This window comes from Hevea brasiliensis, chromosome 4 (assembly GCF_030052815.1).
Source record: "Hevea brasiliensis isolate MT/VB/25A 57/8 chromosome 4, ASM3005281v1, whole genome shotgun sequence".
In the NCBI taxonomy this organism is placed as follows: Eukaryota; Viridiplantae; Streptophyta; class Magnoliopsida; order Malpighiales; family Euphorbiaceae; genus Hevea; species Hevea brasiliensis.
The window spans coordinates 19,542,511-19,563,141 of record NC_079496.1 but is presented as its reverse complement, the minus strand read 5'-3'; the positions used below and the strand labels follow the sequence as shown (position 1 = coordinate 19,563,141).

Genomic DNA, 20,631 nt, shown 5'->3' with positions numbered 1-20,631 from the left:
CTACGTATTTTTCTGAGTTTTCAGAAATTTTTTCGGAATTTTTGGACCTCGTTTTCGGTCCCGAGGCAGAGTAAAAATTCAAAATTTTGTATTTCGAATCGAACCGGCCGAATCGAACCGGACCGGATCGGACCGGTCGAATCGGACCGGTCTCTTCTCTTTTTCTTCCTCTTCCTCCCGCGCGCGATGCTCTCCCCTTCTCTCTCTCTTTTCTCTCTCCTCCCCTCCCCTGCCGCCGGCCAGCCGCCTCCCCTGCGTCCTCCCCACGCCCGCCTTCTCCACCCGGCCCGGCCTGAGCGGCCGGAACGCGCGCGATTCTCCCCCTGCGCAGCCCGCTTCCTCGGCCGATCCGGCCACCGATTGGACCGGGTCTTGTGTCCAAAACCATCTACTCGGCGAGAGCTTTCCATAGACACCAAGAACGCCGAAATCCATCGAGCGGATTGTCCGATTTTTGCTCGGGAAGATTTTAGCCCATTTCGACTTTTGGGCTAAATTTCTCGAAAACCGTGAATCCCACGAGGAAACCGAGGCCACCAAAGACGCTCCATTCGTCGAGCTTCGCAACGACATAAATTTCGAATTTTTCCGACACCGTTTTTCGGTGGGTCCCACGGAACTTTGCAGTGTATTTTCGAGCACTAAATGAGCTTAGAAAATTCTGAAAAATTTATGTACTAACCCCCGTGTTATGGGCTTCGTGTAGGTATCCTCGATTCGCGGAAATTCGACAGTTGACCGGGTCTGCAAATTTCGGGCCAGACAGACCCGTTACCGGAAAAGTCTCCGAATTGGGCCGAGGTTTTGGCTAGCCCCCCATTGTCAGACGTCCCGAGCGCGTTCCCGAAGTCGGAATCGGCAAAGGTAAACCCGAACCTTGTTTTTACGTAATTTTCTAGTGCTTAAATAGGATTAAAAATCCATAAAATATTCGTGGTAGCTTAGAAAATTACGATTCTTTTTGCAATAGCTTAGTAATATTGCTAAGGACCGCGGGGCAAAGTTTTATAATTTTTAGAGCTTGTTTGGGCAGTTTTTGCAAAAATGATCAATAATAAGGACTAAATTGAAATTTTGCGTATTGTGATGGATGACTGATTTGATGGGCCCAGGAGGGGCTGTGTGATATGATTGAACTGTTGATATATGGATTGTGAGTATAGAAGTGTGTTTTGAACCCTTTTGCAGGTTGGGTAGGTCCTAGGTATAGGGGAGACTCTGCCGGATTTTCGGCACGACTTAGGACGTACTTGATATTTTTCTTTGTTTGTATTGAGTCAAATTTATTAAATAGATGTAATGTAATTGTCAGGTGAGCCGAGACAGCCTTCTTGCTCCGCCCAGCCGCCACAGTAATTTGTCATCAAGTCTGTGAGTAAAATATTAATTTTAACTGTAATTTCGATATTATTATATGTTCAGCATGCCCATGCATCACCTATATGCTTATATTTATGTAGTTAAACTCTAGGCACGAATTATGTTGCATTGATAACTGTTAATGTGCCATGAGTGTTGTTGTGGTAATTTGGAGCAGTGTGCGTGCGTTGGCGTGCGTGTGATGTGGTGTGGACTATGGATAGGACGGGTAGACACGGCTTGAGTTCTTCGCTGGGACCCGTTCTGGGTGGTAGACACGGCTTGAGTTCTTATTTGGGACCCGATTTGGTATTTAAGTGGAAGTCCGAAATGAGTTCTTGGGCACCAGATTGGATTTAAGAGAGCTGTATAGGGGATCAGCTCCCATATATTATGATTGATGTTACAGGGTGCGTGAGTGCTCCAAATTACCTTTTTGATGTTATGATGTGAAGATGTTGTTTATGTTGCATTTCACTCTACAGGGTGCATTAGTTCAGATAGTTATAGAGATTATAGTTAAGATTGATATTTTACTCTCTGAGTCGAACGCTCACTCCTGTTCAAAAATTTTTACAGGCCACAGGAGGATATTTTGTTCTGAGTTAACCTGTCTTTCTACTTCGCAGGTTGTTTATTAATATTTGTGTAATTTTAATTACTCCTAGAATTTCCGCATGTGTTAGCAGTATTTATTTGAATTTGGTCTGTAATATTTTTATCATGTTGGACCTGTAAACTTAAATATGTTATGCATGTTGATGGATTGGATGAGGGAGCTGAGCTCCCATTTATTTTATGTTGATGAGTATGTGGAGGGTGAGCTGAGCTCCCCAATTGAGTATTTATTGTGTTTACAGGTCGGGTGAGTCAAAAACTCCCCGTTGGAAAGTCCATTTTATGGCCGGACTCTGTCCGTTTGTTTTCTTGAAATTGGGCCCAAATGGGCCTTAGAGTTGGGTTAATGAATAGTTAAGGCTTACTACGGGCCTCGGGGGCTTTAGGCTGGCCCAGGTCCTAGTGCCGGTCCGGCCCATAGGTTGGGTCGTGACATATTTAATTAATAAATAGATGCTGATTAAAAAAAGTGTATCCAGATATTTTAAATTAATTAATATTTTAAAATAATAATTTATAATTATTATTATTATAATAAATGATAACTAAACATTTTGACTCTACAAATAAAATAAATAGACAAATTTTTATGTTACAAAAATTTAAATTTTTAGTTAATGGAAAAATTGATTTTAAATATTAAAGTTGATAAAATTGCTCTTCTGATGTTTCTTCAGACTCAGCCTGCAGGATTGAGGGTTGGATGGTCATTTGTGTTTGTGGTGTTCGTTTGTGATCGTGGTGAAGGTTTCATCGTGCATTTTTTGTGAGAGGTAATCATGCCAGTGGATAATTTAAAGAATTTGAAAAATATTATCATATAGTCTAAAAAAATCTTCACCATCAAAAGTTCTACTTCTATCAGCCTAAGAACCAAGCCCGAACAAATTCTTGATTGTACTCATTTCATTTGGCAAGATTCCCAAAGTAGCAAGAGTGAGTTGATGAATTTCTCCAAGAGACAAATTGTACACGTCTCATTGTAATGTTTGGATGGCTCTATGTAATTCTGGGTGGACCTACTCATGGGTCGATCTACAGATGACTAAACCCAGGGCACAAAGACAAGAAGTTCCTCCTCCTTCGATAAACATTTTACTCCTCCAAGAGATTTCTCCCTGACTCCGTCCCTGAACCAGTTCTCCTATAGATATTATCGGGGTTTAAGAAATGAATGATAGATTCTTCAACTTGGACATTTCAGGTATATAAGAAATTTTTACTAGATTATCTATTTTATTTGCTAAAATTGTTCTTCAAGGAGGGGAAAAGAAAAGTGAAAAGGTAAAATTAACAAGATTAGGAGAAGAAGGTGGTTCAGTGACCAGAAGCCATTTTCCAAAGGGGATCCACCTTTGGTTGTAAAGAGGAATTAAAACTTTATTAGCATTTTCCTAGGAAAAACATCGTATAAGGGGGAACAAGAGGAAGAGCTAGTGAAGGAGTGGGAGAGACTATTAGAGACATTAATAAATGTAATCACTAAAAATTTAAATTTAATAACTTAAATAAATATAAAAAGTATTAAAACTTCAATTTTTTTTTAAAAGAAACTCCTTAATAATTAACATATATATTTATTTCTTTTAAAAAAATAATTAACATATCTTAAAAAAAAAATTGGGGGAGGGCCCCTCAATATACACGTGGGTCCACTCTGTCCCAATGGCCACGAATGTAAGAGAAATTATGCACCGCGTCGATTATTTTATGTAAATAGTCTACACGAAATGATAAATAAACATGCGTATGTCGTGGGTCCGAAAAATTATAACCACAAAGTAGTTTTTTTTTTTTAAATTTAATAATTATATTTAAATATTTATTTATTTCGTATTGCTTTGTTTTTTAACGTAAAGTGTTGGTACGGTATCATCACTTTACTATATAATAAGTCATTTTGTCCATGTATTATATAGATTATTTATTATTTTATTTTAGTAATAAAAATTAATATATATTTTTATATTTTATATTTTTATAATTATATTATAAAATTACATTAATGGTAAAAATTTTAATTAATTATAATTTTATTTCAGATGATAATAAATTTTTTAATACTTGAAAATATAAATTTAAGAATTTCAATTTTAAAAAAGATATTGTAATAAAGAAATTTAGATAATTTTTTTTAATATGAGATAAGATTTTGATGGTTAGAATTTGAAAAAACATGAAAAATTGATATTTAATATAATAAGTTAATTTTTTATATAAAAATATTAAAAAAATAAAGAAATTGTGCCACATGGCCACTTTTTAAGCAGTTGTAATAGTTTAAGTGGTACACTATTGTAAATCAATTTTGAAGCTTCAGCATATATATATATACTCCCACTATTGCAATTGTAGATATTGGTAGTTCACTCACTCACCCTAATGCTCCAAATTCTATCAAATGAAAATTGCTAGCAAAACCTGCAAAAAGAATAACATAAGAATTAGATCATATAGCTGAAATTACATAAAGGAACCAATATAAATAATTAAAAAAAAAAATTGATTATATGCTAGAAAGATGAATATCTGAAATCCACGCACCTTCAAGAAAAATAAACCTTTTTACCTGCTCAACTTTCTCAAGGAGGGATGCAGCTCCTACTCTAGGGTGTGTTTGGTTTAGCTGTTGGGTGTAACTGATAGTTAATAGACACCAAAATAGGTAAATTATAGTATTTGGTAAGTTTAAAAAAGTAGAGCTAATAACTAATGGGTAACTAATATGATACCTATCAGCTGTAGTCTGTATTAGCTCTATTTTTAGAGCTGTTTCTCATCAGTTGATAGCTGATTTGGTTTTATTTTTTATTTTGACCATATTATCCTTTTTTATTTAACTTGAAAATTAATATTATTAATATTTTTATTTTTTTTATTTATAATTTTAACATTTTAATTAAGGTATTTCAATTTTGTTAAAATATATTTTATTAATAACGTAAAATATAAAATATTTATTTATATCTAAATACTTAAAATTAATTATAAATTTTTCTATTAACAATAATAATTATTTTATTATTTTAATAATAAAATAAATGATATAATATAAAAGATTAATAATTATATATTTATTTAAATAATATAATATATTAATTTAAATAATATAATATATTAAATTAATAATTATATATTTAATTTAATAATAAAATAAATAATATAATATAATAAATTTATATTTATTTAAATAATAAAATAAATTATATGATATATACCTTTATTAGTCATTTCACATATCAACAGCAACAGTTAAATATAATTTTACCAAACACTTAACATAAAACAGCTATCATCAGCTATCAGTTATCAGCTATCAGTTATCAGCTATCAGCTAACAGTAATAGCTATCAGTTGTATTCAAGCGTTAAACCAAACAGGCCCTAGATCATTATTTGACAAGCTCATTTTAAGTACCGAGATTTCGCAGTTTTAAAAACAACTCAATATTACTGTATTAAAGCTCATTAATTTTTTCATTATATTAATAATCTCATCAAGTTATCCTTTTGGTATATCATATTAATTTGCCTTTGATTTATTATGTTCTATATTTGTATAAAATCTAATAATTTTCTGACTTCACCCTTAATTTGAATTAAAAAAAAAAAACAAATCGTTTAGAGGTAAGGGTAAAACGAACAATTTTTTTTTCTTTTTATAAAAACCCATTTAAAATTTGATCTAATAATTTCCACTTAACCTAATTAGCCTATTAATTTTTTTCTGTTATTAAACCATAAGTATCTCAAGTGGACTGGGCTTCACTTGCTAATGTCGAGAAAGTTCATTATGAGGTTAAAATTAGAGATAGTAACGAGTCGAATTTTCGTTGACGTCTGATTCAATCGAACTCTAATAGAATGAGTTTGGACAGTATATAATTGGGTTTAAAATTTAATATTCGTAACGAGTTCAAATTTTACATGTTTAGTATTCGTTATCTCGTATTCGTTTATATAAATATTTAATTAAATATAAGATATATTTTTTTTATAATAATATATATAAATTTTTATATTTTTTATTTTATATAAAATAAAATTGAAATATTTTATAGAATTATTAAAATTTTTAAAATATAAATTATTAATAAAAATTATTTTTTATATAAATTATTAATTAAAATATATAAAATTAAATGAATTCGAGTATTTATGAGTAATAATAATAGAATTTAAAACGAATTCAGATAATTAAGAATAAATTTTAATCAGATTTAAAAATGATTCGAGTTTTAAAAATATTAATTAAATTTAAATTTAAATTTAAATATGATAATTTTTATAAATAATTTATTTATTATTATTCCTAGTTAAAACACTTTTAATAGAAATTATTTTTATTTATAATAATTAAATATTTAATTTTATTTAAAAAATATAAAACCTTTTTTCGCTCCTTTCAACCTCGTTGATGATTAGCCTATTAATCTGTAGGCTTAATAGCATGCACCAATGATTATGCTTATTGACAGCCTTGTCCTAAGGTTTCGGTTTGGTAAAAAGACAAAAAAAGTCAGGTAAGAAGTTGTCGAAGGAAATTTCCGTTGACGTAGAAGAGACTCACGTCCCTCCGTTTTCTAAGCCATCTTGTCGGTTACTTTTACTTCTTGAACTTTTTATTTCTTTTAAAATTTAAAATACAAATTTTTACTTTTTTTTTAATACAAATATTTGAACTTTTTATTTCTTTTAAAATTTAAAATACAAATTTTCACTTTTTTTTTTTTAAATACAAATATTCTCTTCGTTTCTGGAACTTTTTGATGCAAGGTTAGGATAGCGGATTGTTTACCGTTACATTGAAATTATTATTGAAAAAATTTATATTTTTAAATATATATATTAAAAAATAATTTATTTAAATTATTTTTTTTGACAACACTTAAAATGATATTTTTATTTAAAAAAATAATTTAAAATTTTCAAACTCAATGCCAACTAGATACTGCATGAATTATTTATTTGGAAGTAAGATTTTTTTTAAGCAATAATTTTTCTTTAAACTTTAAACCTTTGTTTGGAAGGTGGCTTTTTTAAAGTAAGGAGAGATTTTTCAAGATTTGAAAACTTTTGTAACATCCCTAATTTTTTAAAATTTATTATTTTTAGATAAATATTAAAATTTTATTTTAGTTAAATTTGGAGAAATTATTTGAGATTTTTCGGATTTTAGAAATTAAGTTTGATTTTTTAAAAATATAAAACTTTGATGATTTTTAAAAATTAATTTAAAAACCATGTGGCAAAACTAAAAATATATTTGGACTCTACGAAATTTTCTGAGTTTTCTAAAATTTTTTCGAAATTTTTGGGCCTTATTTTCGGTTCCAACGCAGAGTAAAAATTCAAAATTTTGTATCTTGAATCAGACCGGCCAAATCGAACCGAACTGGATTGGACCGGCCTTCTTCTTCTTTTCTTCCCTTCCCCGCGCGTCCTGACCTCTCTTTCTCTCTCTCCCGTTTTCTCTCTCCTCCCTACCCTCACACCGCGCCACCGCCACCCAGCCCTTCCCACCTCGTCGGCGCGCCGCCCCAGCCTTCCCTTCTTGCCGGTCGCCGCCTGGAATGCCAGGAAAACGGGCCAAAGCCGCGCGAAGCGCAGCGCGCCGTTTCGACTTCCCGGCCGAAATCCGGCCGATCTAGCCATCGATTGGGCCGGGTCTTGTGTCAAACATCATCTACACCTCGAGAGCTTTTCATGGACACCAAGAACACCAAAATCCATAGAGCGGTTTGTCTAATTTTTGTTCGAAAAGTTTTAGCCCATTTTGACTTTTGGGCTAGATTTCTCGCAAATCGTGAACCCCACGAGAAAACCGCGAGTACCAGAGCGCTCCACTCGTCGAGAGTTTCGCGGCAATATAAATTTCAAAATTTTCTGACACCGTTTTTCGGTGGGTCCAACGAAACTTCGTAGTGTTTTTCCAAGTATTAAATGAGCTTAGAAAATTTTGTAAAAATTTTATATTAACCCCCGTGTTGTGGGCTTCGTATAGGTACCTTCAATTCGCAGAAATTCGACGGTTGCCCAAGTCTGTGAAATTCCGGTCAGACAGTTCGGCTACCGAAAAAGTCTCTGAATTGGGCTGAGATTTTGGCTATCCCACTATTGTCAGACGTCCAGAGCGCGTCCCCAGAGTCGGAATCGGCATAGGTAAACTCGAACCTTACTTTTTCTTAATTTTCTAGTGCTTGAATGGGATTAAAAATCCATAAAATATTCATGGTAGCTCAGAAAATTATGATTCTTTTTGCATTAGCTTAGTAATATTGCTAAGGACCGCGGGACAAAGTTTTAGAACTTTTAGAGCTTATTTGGGTAGTTTTTTGCAAAAAGGGTCAATTATAATGACTAAACTGTAATTTTACATCGTGTAATTGATGATTGTTTGGATGGGCCCAGGAGGGGCTGTGTGATGTGATTAAGTTGTGGATATATCATTTGTGGATATAGAAGTGTGTTTTAAGTCTTTTTACAGGTTAGGTAGATCCTAGGTATAGAGGAGATTCTGTCAGATTTTCGGCACGAAGTAGGACATCTTTGGTCTTTTCTTAGTTTGTATTGAGTCAAATATACTAAATAATTATAATAAAATTTTCAGGTGAGCCAGGACAGCTTTCCTCCTCCACTCAGCTGCCACAGTGACTGCTGTTAAGTCTGTGAGTAAAACATTAATTTTAATTGTAATTTCGATATTATTATATGTTCAAGCATGCCCATGCATCACTTATATATATATATATATATATATATATATATATATATATATATTTATTTATAAACTCTAGGCACGTTTTATATTGCATTCACAACTGTTAAAGTGCCATGGATGTTGTTGTGGTAATTTGGAGCAATGTGCGTGCGTTGGCGTGCGTGTGATATGGTATTGGCTATGGACGGGTAGACACGGTTTGAGATCTTCGCTGGGACCCGATCCTTTGGGGTAGACACGGCTTTAGTTCTTCACTGGGACCCTGATTTGGTTTATTAAGTGGAAGTCCGAGCTTGAGTTCTTCGCTGGCACAGTTTGGATTAAGAGGGCTGTAATGGGGATCAGCTTCCATATATGTATTGTTTGACATTATCAGGTGTATGAGTGCTCCAAATTACCTTTTTGCTGTTATGATGTGAAAATATTGCCGATATTGCATTTCACTCTACAGGGTGCACTAGCTTTAGATAGTTATAGAGATTATGGTTAAAATTGATAGTTTACTCTTTGAGTTGAATGCTCACTCCTGTTCATTATTTTTCCAGGCTACAGGAGGATATTTGTTGTGGTTAACCTGCTTTTCTTTTTCGTAGGTCGTTTATTAATATTTGTATAATTCTATTAACTCCTAGAATTTTTGCATGTGTTAGAAATATTCATTTGATTTGGGTCTGTAATATAATTACCATATTGGATTTGTAAACTTATTATTATATGCATGTTTGTTGGACTGGATGAGGGAGCTGAGGTTCCATTTATTTTTATGTTGTTATGAGTATGTGGAGGGTGAGCTGAGCTCCCCAATTGATTATATATCATGTTTACAGGTCGGGTGAGTCAAAAACTCCTCGTTGAAAGGTCTACTTTATGGCCCGACTCTGTCTGGTTGAATTCTTGAAATTGGGCCCAAATGGGCCTTAGAGTTGGGTTAAGGAATAGTTAGGCTTACTACGGGCCTCGGGGGCTTTAGGCTGGCCCAGGTCCTAGTGCCGGTCCGGCCTATAGGTTGGGTCGTGACAAATGTGGTATTAGAGCTTAGGCTCCAGATTCATAGGGAAAAATTGTCTAAAGTGTTGGGAAGAGTCTAATAAAAGTCACATGCGGAATATAGGGTTCACATTCGTCTTGCATTGTCATCTTTGCTTCTTGTTTCTGCTTTACATAACTGTGTGAAATATGAGTTTATAGAGCTGTGTAATATATTGTTTTGAAATTTTGTGGGCTAATGCTGCTGAATTTCAGAAAAATGCATAGTAGCAGGAGAGCTGCCACTGCACCAGAACCAGATGTGCCTGACGAGGTGTCGGCACAGGATGAGGTGCCTGCCCTGAGGAGGCGGGGTAGGAGGCCTAGAGCTGCTCAAGTAGAGGAGTAGCCACCACCAGTTCAGGATCAGTCTTTTGTGGCCCCGGGTCCCATGGTCCCAATGGCAGCTACTCTAGCTGGTTTGCAAAGAACCATCAATATGATGGCGCAGTATATGATTCACCCCCCACAGAAGCAGCAGTCCTCCACACCAAGAGGGGAACCTTACAAATAGATAATCAATTTCAAGAAGTTGGTGCCTGTACTTATGATGTATCAGACGATGCATATCGGTTTTTGGATTCCTACAGATAGGCAGGGATGGAATTGTAGTTGATTGACAGAAGACTTATTGAGTGTGTGCAGCATGTCATGGGGCCTATGCCTAGATAATGGATGAATGACTACATATTACCTAGGATGGAAGGTTTGTCATGAACCCAGTTTATGGAACTGTTTATCAACAGGTTTGTACCAGAAAGTTTCAGAGACCAAAAGCAGTGGGCCTTTGAGGCCTTAAGGCAGAATGGCAAGTCTGTAGATGAATATGCTACAGAATTTCTAAAATTGAGCAAATATGCCCCTACAGCAGTGGCTACAGAAACTATGAAGGTGAAGAGGTTCCTAAAGGGGCTTGACAAGAGGTATGCAAATCTGGCCATGATGTCTGATCAATCTTTTGATATGGTAGTTAATCGAGCCAGACAGATTGAGATTAGCTACATCAAAGATGACAGTGGAAGAGCAAAGAAAAATAGAGTAGAGGGTTCTTCAGGTGTTCCCCACATGGGTGCTCCGGATAGCGGAGGCCAGAGTAATTATAAAGGAAGAAGTAGGAACAAGAGGAGTAGTTTTAGACACAAATCTCGAGGATTCAGACCAGGGTACGGATCCAGCAGTGGTCACAGTTTGGGTACAGCAGTTCTGGGTATGGTTCAGGATCCTCCTTTGCACCTTGTGCACAGTGTGGAAGAGGACATTCAGGACCTTGTATGATAGGTTCAGGAGTATGCTTCAGGTGTGCCCAACCAGGTCACTTTGCTAGGGAATGCCCCGTGTTTAGCGAGCCACAGATAGGGTCATAGGGTTCTTTTGCAAATGTTCCTCGTCAGTTGTATCCTGGTGCTTCCAGCATGGCAGGTAGTCAGTTCAGTGGCCAACAGGGCCGAGGACAAGAGGGATGTGAATTTAGAGGCAGATCAGGAGGTAGAAGTCAGTATCAGGGTTCTGCCACCCAGGGTAGGGGTCAAGCACGGGTTTTCACCCTGACCCACCAGGATGCTCAGGCTTCCAATGCAATTGTGGCAGGTATTCTTCTGGTCTGTTCCTATGAGGCTCGTGTTTTAATAGATCCGGGTGCTACACACTCATTTGTCTCCCTAGTGTTTGCCATGAGATTGGGTAGGAACCCTACAACTTTAGAATGTCCTTTGTCTGTAGCTACCCCGCTTAGTGATAACATAGATGTAGATATGGTTTTTTCGGGTAGCCTAGTAGTAGTGGATGGAAAGATCCTCCCAGCAGACTTGGTTCCTCTACCAGTAATGGATTTCGATGTAATCTTGGGAATGGATTAGTTGACAGCTCATTATGCCACTTTAAACTGCAGGAACAAAAAGGTGTATTTCCATATACCTGGTGTGGAAGAGTTTAGCTTTGATGGTGACAGGAGCGTGGCTCCATATAATTTGGTGTCAACAATTAATGCTAGAAAAATATTGAGGCATGGATGTCAAGAGTATTTGGCATTGGTAAGAGATACACCTGTAGAAGGTGTCAACATGAAAATGTTCCAGTTGTCAGAGAATTCATGGATGTCTTCCCTGAGGAGCTTCCAGGGTTGCCACCAGGAAGGGAAATAGAGTTCTGCATTGATGTTGTGCCGGGTACAAACCCCATATTAATGTCGCCTTACAAGATGGCACCGGCAGAATTGAAAGAGCTAAAGGAGCAACTACAGGAGCTTTTGGACAAGGGTTTTATACGTCCGAGCACTTTACCCTGGGGTGCTCCTGTTCTATTCGTGAGAAAGAAAGATGGGTTATTGAGGTTGTGTATTAATTATAGACAGCTGAATAGGGTGGCTGTGAAGAACAAGTATCCACTTCCTCAGATCGATGATCTGTTTGATCAGCTCCAAGGAGCTAGATTCTTTTCCAAGATAGACCTGCGATCAGGTTACCATTAGTTGAAAATCAGGAATGAGGTTGTGTCCAAAACATCATTCAGGACAAGATATGGTCATTATGAGTCCTTGGTGATGTCTTTTGGACTCACTAATGCACTAGCAGCCTTCATGGACTTGATGAATAGGGTGTTCAGGCCATTCCTGGACCGTTTTGTCATCGTATTTATAGATGACATTTTGGTATACTCTCGGACCAAGGAAGAACACATGTGGCATTTAAGGATAGTATTGCAGACTTTGAGGGAGCACCAGCTATATGCCAAATTTTTAAAATGTGAATTTTGGCTAGAAAGCATCTCATTCTTGGGACACGTGGTTTCTAGGGAAGGCATTCAAGTGGATCCTAAGAAAATTGAGGCTGTAACTGATTGGCTTAGGCCTACAACAGTCACTGAGGTGTGGAGTTTTTTAGGTCTAGCTGGCTACTATAGGCGTTTTGTGCAAGATTTTTCCAGGATAGCGACTCCCCTAACTAAGTTAACTTGGAAGAATGTTCTATTCATTTGGACAGATGACTGTGAGGAGAGTTTCCAAAAGCTTAAGGAGTGTCTAACCACCACCCCAGTGTTGACACTACCGATGAGTGGTGAAGGTTATACCGTGTACTGTGATGCCTCCATAGTTGGCTTAGGGTGTATTTTGATGTAGAATGGAAAAGTAGTGGCTTATGCTTCAAGGCAGCTGAAGAGACATGAACAGAATTACCGCACCTGTGATTTGGAAATGGCGGCTGTGGTCTTTGCACTAAAAATCTGGAGATACTACCTGTATGGTGAAGTGTGTGAGATATACACCGACCATAAGAGTTTGAAGTACATCTTCCAAAAGAGGGATTTAAACTTGAGACAGAGGAGATGGATGGAGCTTCTGAAGGACTATGATTGCACCATCCAGTACCACCTTGGGAAGACCAATGTAGTAGCAGATGCTTTGAGCAGAAAATCTACTGGTAGCTTGGCACACCTATCAGCGGAGAAGAGACCGTTGATTCAGGAAGTACATGAGTTGATGGATCAAGGTCTAATCCTAGATCTTTCAGATGAGGGGGTCTTGTTGGCTCATTTTTCAGTGAGACCAGACCTGCGAGATAGAATTAGAGTTTCCCAGCACAGAGACCAATAATTGATGAAGATCATAGAAAGAGTACAGCAGAGTGAAGGTGGTGAGTTTGGATTTGCCAATGATGGCGCCCTAGTGCAAGGTTCTAGGATATGTGTGCCCAATGTGGACAATCTCAGAAATGAAATCATGCAAGAGGCACACTATACACTGTACAATGTCCAACCAGGCTCCACCAAGATGTACCATGGTATATTAGACCTTTTGAGGTTACTGATAGAGTTGGAGCAGTTGCCTACCGGTTGGAGTTACCACCCAACCTTTCTCATGTTCATCCTGTGTTTCACATCTTCATGCTCAGGAAATACATGCCTGATCCTTCTCATGTGTTACAGCTAGATGTAGTAGAGCTGAAAGAAAACTTGACGTTTGAGGAACAACCTGTAGCCATAGTGGACTACCAAGTGAGGCAATTAAGATCAAAACAGAACCCTATCGTTAAGGTTTTATGGAGGAGCCAGTCAGTGGAAGAGTGCACCTGGGAGTCAGAGCGGGACATGTGTAGCAAGTACCCTTATCTATTCAATGTGTAATTCTATACTTTATTCTGCCTTGTGTAAAATTCGAGAACAAATTTTCTGTAAGGGGGGAAAAATGTAACACTCCTAATTTTTTTTTAATTTATTATTTTTGGGTAAATATTGATATTTTATTTTAGTTAAATTTTGGGAAATTATTTGAGATTTTTCGAGTTCTAGAAATCGGGTTCGATTTTTCGAAAATATAAAATTTTGCTGATTTTTAGAAATTAATTTAAAGACCACGTGACAAAACTAAAAATATATTTGGACTCTATAAATTTTTCTGAGTTTTCTAGAATTTTTTCGAAATTTTTGGGCCTCGTTTTTTATCCCAAGGCAGAGTAAAAATTCAAAATTTTGTATCTTGAATCGGACCGACCGAATCGAACATGACCGGATCGAACCAGTCGAATCGGACCGGCCTTCTTCTTCTTTTCTTCCCTTTCACGTGCGTCCTGACCTCTCTTTCTCTCTCTCCCGTTTTCTCTCTCCTCCCTCACCCTCATGCCACGCCGCCGCCACCCAGCCCTCCCCACCTCGCCGGCGCGCCGCCACATCTTTCCCTCCTCGCCGGCCGCAGCCTGGAACGCCGGAAAAATGCGCTCAAAACCGCGCGACGTGCAATGCGCTGTTTAGGATTCCCGGCCGAAATTCGGCCGATCCGGCTACTGATTGGGCCTGGTCTTGTGTCAAACACCATCTACACCTCGAGAGCTTTCTATAGACACCAAGAACACCAAAATCCATCGAGCGGTTTGTCCAATTTTTGTCTGAAAAATTTTAGCCCATTTTGATTTTGGGCTAGATTTCTCGCAAACCGTGAACCCCATGAGAAAACCGAGAGTGCCAAAGCGCTCCACTCGTCGAGAGTTTCGCGGCAATATAAATTTCAAAATTTTTCGACACCGTTTTTCGGTGCGTCCCACGAAACTTCGTAGTATTTTTCCGAACATTAAATGAGCTTAGAAAATTCCGTAAAAATTTTATGCTAACCCCCATATTGTGGGCTTCTTGTAGGTATCTTCAATTCGCAGAAATTCGACGGTTGCCTGGATCTGTGAAATTCTGGCCAGACAGACTGGCTACCGAAAAAGTCTCTGAATTGGGCCGAGATTTTGGCTACCCCACCATTGTCAGATGTCCAGAGCGCGTCCCCAGAGTAGGAATCGGCATAGGTAAACCCAAACCTTACTTTTTCTTAATTTTCTAGTGCTTGAATGGGATTAAAATCCATGAAATATTCGTGGTAGCTCAGAAAATTATGATTCTTTTTGCATTAGCTTAGTAATATTGCTAAGGACCGCGGGGCAAAATTTTAGAATTTTTAGAGATTATTTGGGTAGTTTTTGCAAAAAGGATCAATTATAAGGATTAAAATGTAATTTTACATCGTGTGATTGATGACTGTTTGGATTGGCCCAGGATGGGTTGTGTGATGTGATTGAGTTGCTGATATATGGTTTGTGAATATAAAAGTGTGTTTTAAGCCTTTTTACAGGTTGGGTAGATCCTAGGTATAGAGAAGATTCTGCCGGATTTTTGACACGAATTAGGACATCTTTGGTATTTTCTTAGTTTGTATTGGGTCAAATGTCCTAAATAATTGTAATAAAATTGGCAGGTGAGCCAGGACAGCCTTCTTCCTCCGCTTAGCCGCCACAGTGACTGCTGTTAAGTTTGTAAGTAAAATATTAATTTTAATTGTAATTTCAATATTATTATATGTTCAAGCATGCTCCTGCATCACTTATATATATATATATATATATATATATATAGTTAAACTCTAGGCACGTTTTATGTTGCATTCATAACTGTTAAAGTGCCATGGATGTTGTTGTGGTAATTTGGAGCAGTGTGCGTGCGTTGGCGTGCGTGTGATGTGGTGTTGGCTATGGACGGGTAGACACGACTTGAGATCTTCGCTGGGACCCGGTCCTTCGGGGTAGACACGGCTTCAGTTCTTCGCTGGGACCCCGATTTAGTTTATTAAGTGGAAGTCTGAGCTTGAGTTCTTCGCTGGCACAGTTTGGATTAAGAGGGCTGTATAGGGGATCAGCTTCCATATATGTATTGTTTGACATTATCGGGTGTGTGAGTGCTCCAAATTACCTTTTTGCTGTTATGATGTGAAAATATTGCTGATGTTGTATTTCATTTTACAGGGTGCATTAGCTTTAGATAGTTATAGAGATTATGGTTAAAATTGATATTTTACTTTCTGAGTTGAACGCTCACTCCTGTTCATTATTTTTTCAGGCTACAGGAGGATATTTGTTGTGGTTAACTTGCTTTTCTTCTTCGCAGGTCATTTATTAATATTTGTATAATTCTATTAACTCCTAGAATTTTCGCATGTGTTAGAAATATTCATTTGATTTGGGTCTGTAATATAATTATCATGTTGGAATTGTAAACTTATTATTATATGCATGTTTGTTGGACTGGATGAGGGAGCTGAGCTTCCATTTATTTTTATGTTGTTATGAGTATGTGGAGGGTGAGCTAAGCTCCCAAATTGATAATATATTATGTTTACAGGTCGGGTGAGTAAAAAACTCCCCGTTGAAAAGTCTACTTTATGGCCGGACTCTGTCCGGTTCAATTCTTAAAATTGGGCCCAAATGGGCCTTAGAGTTGGGTTAAAGAATAGTTAGGCTTACTACAGGCCTCGGGAGCTTTAGGCTGGCCCAGGTCTTAGTGCTGGTCTGATACATAAGTTGGGTTGTGACAACTTTAAACTTGTGTTTGGTAGAGTAGAATGTTTTTTTAAATTCCTCACCACCATCTCAGTTAATTAGTAATAAGAGCTACATATAAACCTTAAATTGCTGCCCTCACCAACCTTCACCAATTATAACCTGCTGTAATCACCAACCAATTAAGCATGGTGTCTCCACAACTTATTGCTACAATTTTCAGTATTGTAGTCAAGCTAGCAGCAGCTGAATTTGACTCATCCACGGATTTAGAAGGAAGGGCTCTGCTCTAGAGCGGGTGGTGGTGTGATGATGTTATCAACAACACCTCTCGTCACTGCAGCTGGCCTGGTATAGTTTGCGATGACTTTGGCAGTGTCATCGACATTTCGCCACCTCTCTACTGCAACAATGGCTCAAATATTCATAGCCTCAATTTTTCTTATTTCCCAAACTTCATCCGGCTTAATCTTAGTGGAATTGGACTCTCTGGGAGCATCCCATGTCAAATAGGTCTCCTTTCAAAGCTCGAGTACCGTCCCAGAATTATCTAACGGGTAACTTACCAGTTTCTTTACTTGCCAACCTTACAAATTTATTGGAATTTGACATTTCAAATAATTATATCAATGGTTCCATACCTCCAGTGTTAGGGAATCTAAGTGCCCTTTCTCTTTTGATTCTCGGTCACAATGAACTTGTTGGCCAAATCCCTTCAGCTCTTGCTTTTTAACCAATCTAATTTACTTCATTGTCTCCAACAATCGGCTTTCTGGTTCAATCCCTTCTAATCTCGGCCTTTTAATCAATTTGAAAGTTATAATTCTTCTTGTCAATAAAATCACTAGTTCAATTCCCTCCACTCTTTGTAATTTAACTAAATTGGAAATTCTTAAACTTGGTTACAATCAAATTAGTGGCAGTATTCCTCCAGAAATTGAAAATTTGAAAAGCCTCAATTATTTGACCATTTGGAATAACAATCTCACTGGTACAATCCTCTCTACTCTTGGTAACTTAACTAGATTGGGAAAACTTAACTTTGGTTACAACCAATTTAATGGACTTATCCCTTCAGAAATTGGAAATTTAAACAGTCTTCTTGATCTATTATTCCAGCGTAACAATCTCATCAGTCCAATTCCTTTTACTCTAGGTAATTTAACTCAATTGTGAAGACTTATCCTTGGATACAACCAAATTAATGGCGTTATCCCTTTAGAACTTGGAAATTTGAAGAGGCTGCTTTCTTTGCTTATTAGAGAAAACAATCTCCATGGTTCAATCCCTTCTACAATTGGCAATTTAACCCAGTTGATGACTCTTGTCTTTGATCGCAATCAAATTCATGGACTTGTCCCCCAAGAAATTGGAAATTTGAAGAGTCTTTATAAATTGGATTTGAGGGATAATAATGTCAATGGTCAAATTCGTTCATCTCTCAGTAATCTGACCAGATTGAAAGATTTGCGCCTTGGTTCAAATCTCTTAGGAGGAACCATATACCTTGAGCTTATGAAATTCCCTAACTTGCAGCATCTTGATCTCTCTAAAAACCAAATTTCTGGTGTGATTCCACTTGAAGTTGGTGCACTGTAAAATCTAGCGGGATTGGTGCTTTCAGATAACAATCTTAGTGGATCCATCCCTGTTCATTTAACAAATTGCTCCACTTTATTTCATTTGTCATTGGACAATAACTACTTAAATGGAAGCATTCCCCTCCAAGTTGGAAACCTTTCCATGACAACTTTTTTGAATTTAAGTCACAATTTATTCAGTGGAGAGATACCTGCCACAATTGGAAACTTGCAACTTTTAGTGTACTTGGATCTCAGCCACAATAATCTTTCCGGCCAGATTCCAAATTCTAGTGCTTGCTTGGCCAACTTCTCCTACATCGATTTGCAGGGCAATTATTTCACGGATCCAATTCCACAATGCTTAAACTCTAACGCTAGGCAGTTCTTGGGATGTAACAACTTAAAATGCCAGGGTAATTATGATGATCTCCAGCCTTGCTTTCGACCTCGAAAAGTCTCGAGAGTCTTGCGATATTTGGGAATCTGTCTTTCCATCGGCAAATTCATTGCCTTCTTGGTTCTTGGACTTTTTTTACTTTCTCGATGCCCACAACACAAGGCCAAGAATTTTGACCAGGAGATAAAAACAGTGAAGAATGGTGACATGTTTTCAATATGGAACTTTGATGGAAGGATTGCTTTTGAAGACATCATTGCAGCAACTGAAGACTTTGACATTAGATATTGCATTGGCACTGGTAGCTATGGCAGTGTCTACAAAGCACAACTTCCTCGTGGCAAAGTGGTTGCTTTAAAGAAACTCCACCGGTTGGAAGCTGAGGAACCAAGTTTTGACGAATGTTTCAAGAATGAGGTGAAACTGCTGACTAAAATACGCCATAAGAACATCGTAAAGCTTCATGGATTTTGTTTATTCAAACGATCCATGTTTTTGGTTTATGAGTACCTGGAAAGGGGAAGCTTGTTTTCCATCCTGAGAAATGATGACGAAGCTGTGGAGTTGGATTGGACTAAAAGAATAAGCATTGTCGAAGCCATGGGACAGGCTTTATCATATATGCATCATGATTGTGCAACGCCAATTGTACATCGGGACATTTCAAGCAACAAAATTCTCTTGAATTCTGAGTTGTGGGGCTCTGTATCCAACTTTGGCGTAGCCAGATTTCTTCATCCGGATTCATCCAATCGAACCATTGTTGGTGGTACCTGTGGGTACATAGCTCCAGGTGAATTTCTATTCCCAAATAAAATTGCAACAACAAGAAAAAAAAAAAAAAAAAAAAACAACCTTTTTTACTATCCTTAATATAGTTTTCTTTATGCACAGAACTTGCCTGCACTATGGCTGTAACCGAAAAATGTGATGTTTATGGTTTTGGAGTGGTGGCATTGGAAATATTGATGGGAAAGCATCCAGGAGAGCTACTCTTATTGTCATCATCATCGTGTATCCAAAATATAATGCTAAATGAAATACTGGATCCGCGTCCAGTACCCCCCAGAAGTAGGATTCTCGCCCAAGATGTAATCTTTGTTGCCACAATTGCATTTGCTTGCTTACATTCCAATCCAAAATTTCGACCTGCAATGAAATTTGTGTCCCAAGAGTTTCTCTCTCAGAGAAGACCACCAGCTGATCCTGTCCATTCAATTTCTGTCTTGGAGCTCAAGCAGCAGAACATTTACATAACAGGGGAAACAGAGTCGGGTATTTCTATTTCATGGCATGAAGGTGAGCATGATATTGAAATATCCAAATTGAACTTGTCACAGGACCAGGAGAGTGTTGGATAGCAAGTCTGATAAACACTTGTTCTTTCAATTTGTGGTGGAATTGGGCCATGGTGGACGCAGCTCAATGTAAAACATACCCTTTTATATATAACAATTGTCTAAAATTTTAAAGTTTATTTATTTTTTTCTAATTTTACTGAATTCATAATGGACAGCCAGTCTGGTATGAATGATCACTAGCGTCCTTGCTGTTGAAGCATTAAGTTGTTTTGCATAATTGAACCCAATTTGCACGTTTAAATAATTACATCATGTTAAATTACAATATAAATTGCATTCTATCATTAATTTATTATTATTTAAATTATAATTATTAGTTTGATTCTTGGTTAATTATTTTAATAAATTATTTAATAAAAATGAATAAATTACAATAAAATCTTATACTCTTGTTCTCAGGTGTTTAAAGAAAAACAAGGGGTAAATATTTTCGGCCTTTTTCGTTTCACTATGTTCCATTAATGTATCCTTGACTTGGTGGAGAACAGTAGACCTTGACTTCATGACATGGTCCAAAATAATTTAAATGGAGGAATTATTTTTGTTAATGAATTAAAATTTTAGATATTAAATTATTTTTTTATAAACAAAATTAATATTTTTTAATATATCTTTAAAATAATTTAACAATTTATATATATTTTTTATTTATATAATAAAAAAGTAAAAAGAAAAAATGTATTTAATAATAAACTATGCGGTTTATATGGTAGTCAAAAAGTAAACACTCAATTTATTAAATTATTTTATTATTCTTCCGT

General features: G+C 36.8%; 1 protein-coding gene across 1 annotated transcript; it reads left to right on the top strand.

Moving 5' to 3' along the window:
* Nucleotides 1-16,599: 16,599 nt before the first annotated feature.
* Nucleotides 16,600-19,968, top strand: LOC110644975 (MDIS1-interacting receptor like kinase 2). The gene is made up of 2 exons (XM_058145534.1): nucleotides 16,600-19,302; nucleotides 19,404-19,968. Exons 1-2 carry the CDS (start codon nucleotides 18,273-18,275, stop codon nucleotides 19,868-19,870), a joined length of 1,497 nt encoding a protein of 498 aa, XP_058001517.1. The 5' UTR covers nucleotides 16,600-18,272; the 3' UTR covers nucleotides 19,871-19,968.
* Nucleotides 19,969-20,631: the final 663 nt, after the last annotated feature.

What these genes read in the sequence shown, in the direction of transcription:
- LOC110644975 (XM_058145534.1), top strand. Translation starts at nt 18,273, where the DNA reads ATGACAACTTTTTTGAATTTAAGTCACAATTTATTCAGTGGAGAGATA. An exon ending in CTGTGGGTACATAGCTCCAG is followed by an intron (nt 19,303 to 19,403) that starts GTGAATTTCTAT and finishes CTTTATGCACAG; the next exon opens with AACTTGCCTGCACTATGGCT.